Raw genomic sequence first — 2238 nt, 5'->3', positions numbered from 1 at the left:
ACCATGAAATCACAGAAATCTGAACGTTGGTCCAAAGGTGACAGGTGGAAGTGGTTCTTTAAGTACCATGATTCTCCAGTGAGGAAAACTGAAGGCCAGGTCCCAGGGCCAGCCCCAGCCCCAACCCCATCCCTTACTTCTATACCAGCTGAAAGGCCATGCTACTCAGAAGCAAGCTTCTCAGATGAGGACTGGATTAACAATGCCTTAATAAGACTGGAAGCAGGAGAGCAGCTTTCCAGTGACAGTTTCCATAGACTGCACCAGCTCCTCAGAGACTTCACTTCAAAGGGATACATGAAATGGATGCATCTGTGCAATCTTAAAGCCATTGCTAAACACCTAAGGCAGAACCTTGAGGTAAGTCACACAGACATATCACAACAACATAAGAATGCTTTGAGTCCAGTGCACTTAAAAGTGATCCCTCCAATTAGAAGAAAAGAAAAAGAGAGCCGGCTAGAGCCATTCCCTATTGTTGAACCAGTGTTACCATCAGCTACCAGGAGGTCTCAAACCCCAGAAGCTCTCAATTGGCATCTCTTAGCTGAGTCCTACAGGAAGAAGCAGGCACAACAATTATCCTCTGCTGTTAAGGAGATACCGCACCTTTATCCAATCGGAAAGGATGTTCCCCCAACTGTCTATCCCTCTGTTGATAAAAAATCCCTGGACTTGATATTCCAGAAGGACTTCCAGGCCTTGAGGGATAAGGGAGAGCTCCTCAAATTTCACAAGGCAAAGAGGGACACACTGTCCATACCTTCACCAGTGTTACCATCAACCACCAAGAGGATTCAAGTCCCAAAGGCTATAAATTGGCATCTTTTAGGAGAACCTTACAGGAGTGCACGGATAAGACAACTATCCAATGCTCTCAAAGAGATGGAAATGAAACATTTCTATCCTGCTGCAAGAGAGATTTTCACAGGTGCCCAGGCCTCTGTGGACAAACAAACTCTAGCACTGATGTTTCAGAAGGATCTGAGGGCTTTTAAGGGAAAAGACAGGCCCCTCACATTGCCCAAGTTGAAGAAGGCACAGCCCATCTCTAAAAAAAAGGAAGAGGTGCCTCAATGGGAGACATTTGTGGCACTGTACCATGTTTTGCAGATGATGCAGCAACAATATGCAAAAGACAGCACTGCTTGGATGGAACAGTTTTACCAACTCATGGATCTGTACAAATTTAAGTCCCCTCAAATCCAGAGGCTTCTACTAGAGTTGCTGCAGAGAGAGGAACTCCAACCCCAAGAGATCATGTACAAAAAGGCCCTGGAAACTCAGGAGCTGGTACTTGGTGAACGGTTGTTCTGTGGCTTGTTTTGGGGTCATTCCCATGCCCCTGCAAGTCCTCTCAAGTTCCATAACATTGTACCTTTGCCTGGGAAGAGCAGGGTGCATACTATCCAACCTGTGGGCATCGCCCAGTATGGATTCCTAGAACTTGCCTGGAAAAACCTACCACAAGTCAATTCTTACTTTATTGAGAAGCCGCCCAACATCCCTACTCCTACTCTATGATTTGGCCTAACATTAGGACTTTGGGGTCTTGGTGGGAAATAAACCTGGCAATGGATTTTAAGCCTCCTTCCCTTTTCCCCACTTCAAGGTGCGGCTAGACAAGGACTTGTACTCATTCAGTTCCAGAAACTGGCTACCTTGTGCTGAATAAAATGACAGTTCTCATTTGTAACAATATTTTGGCTTATTTCTCTTCCTCCCCAAGCCTAGAATCCCCATGAGAAACAGATAACCTTTGTCCTAACAGGGCCAATTGTTTTTTCAGTCAGTGGGGTGCATCCTTTGGATGGTAGGGGCCAGCATTTGATCAACTTTTTTTTTGATCAACTTTTGATAGAAAAGTCTGTCCATGGGCTCTTTTCTTTGGTTTGTATTTCCTTCCTCAAAGGTTCCTAGGGGGAGAATGGTACAGTGGGGCTTTTATTTATTTAGCATTAATCTGAGAGGAAGCAGAGAAGACCCATAATTTTGCCCCTTCACAAACTTTGATCTAAAATTCCTGGACGTCTCTAAACCTCAGTGTTCTCATCTACATAATGCGGAAATAGAGTGAAATAATGATAGAATGCCAATTTTGAATTTGGAAGAACTTTCATTCCAGTTCTTTTTCTGCCATTTATTAGCTCTTTAATCTTAGCTTTTGGTTTCCTCAAAGTAAAATGGTGATAATGATGCCTACCTCAGTGAAACACTTAACAGAATTCCTGGAATATA

General features: G+C 44.0%; 1 protein-coding gene across 1 annotated transcript in view; it reads left to right on the top strand.

The window, feature by feature from the left end:
• Window positions 1-1524, top strand: part of LOC118553167 (WD repeat-containing protein 87-like) — a 15615-nt gene extending 14091 nt beyond the window's left edge. The window contains exons 8-9 of the mRNA XM_078063558.1: window positions 16-467; window positions 753-1524. Of these exons, the coding sequence (XP_077919684.1) occupies window positions 16-467; window positions 753-1524 (1224 nt within the window). The remainder of the gene's footprint in view (window positions 1-15; window positions 468-752) is intronic.
• Window positions 1525-2238: the final 714 nt, after the last annotated feature.

This window comes from Halichoerus grypus, chromosome 15 (genome assembly GCF_964656455.1).
Source record: "Halichoerus grypus chromosome 15, mHalGry1.hap1.1, whole genome shotgun sequence".
Taxonomy (NCBI): Eukaryota; Metazoa; Chordata; class Mammalia; order Carnivora; family Phocidae; genus Halichoerus; species Halichoerus grypus.
This window is presented reverse-complemented; position numbering and strand designations above follow the sequence as displayed.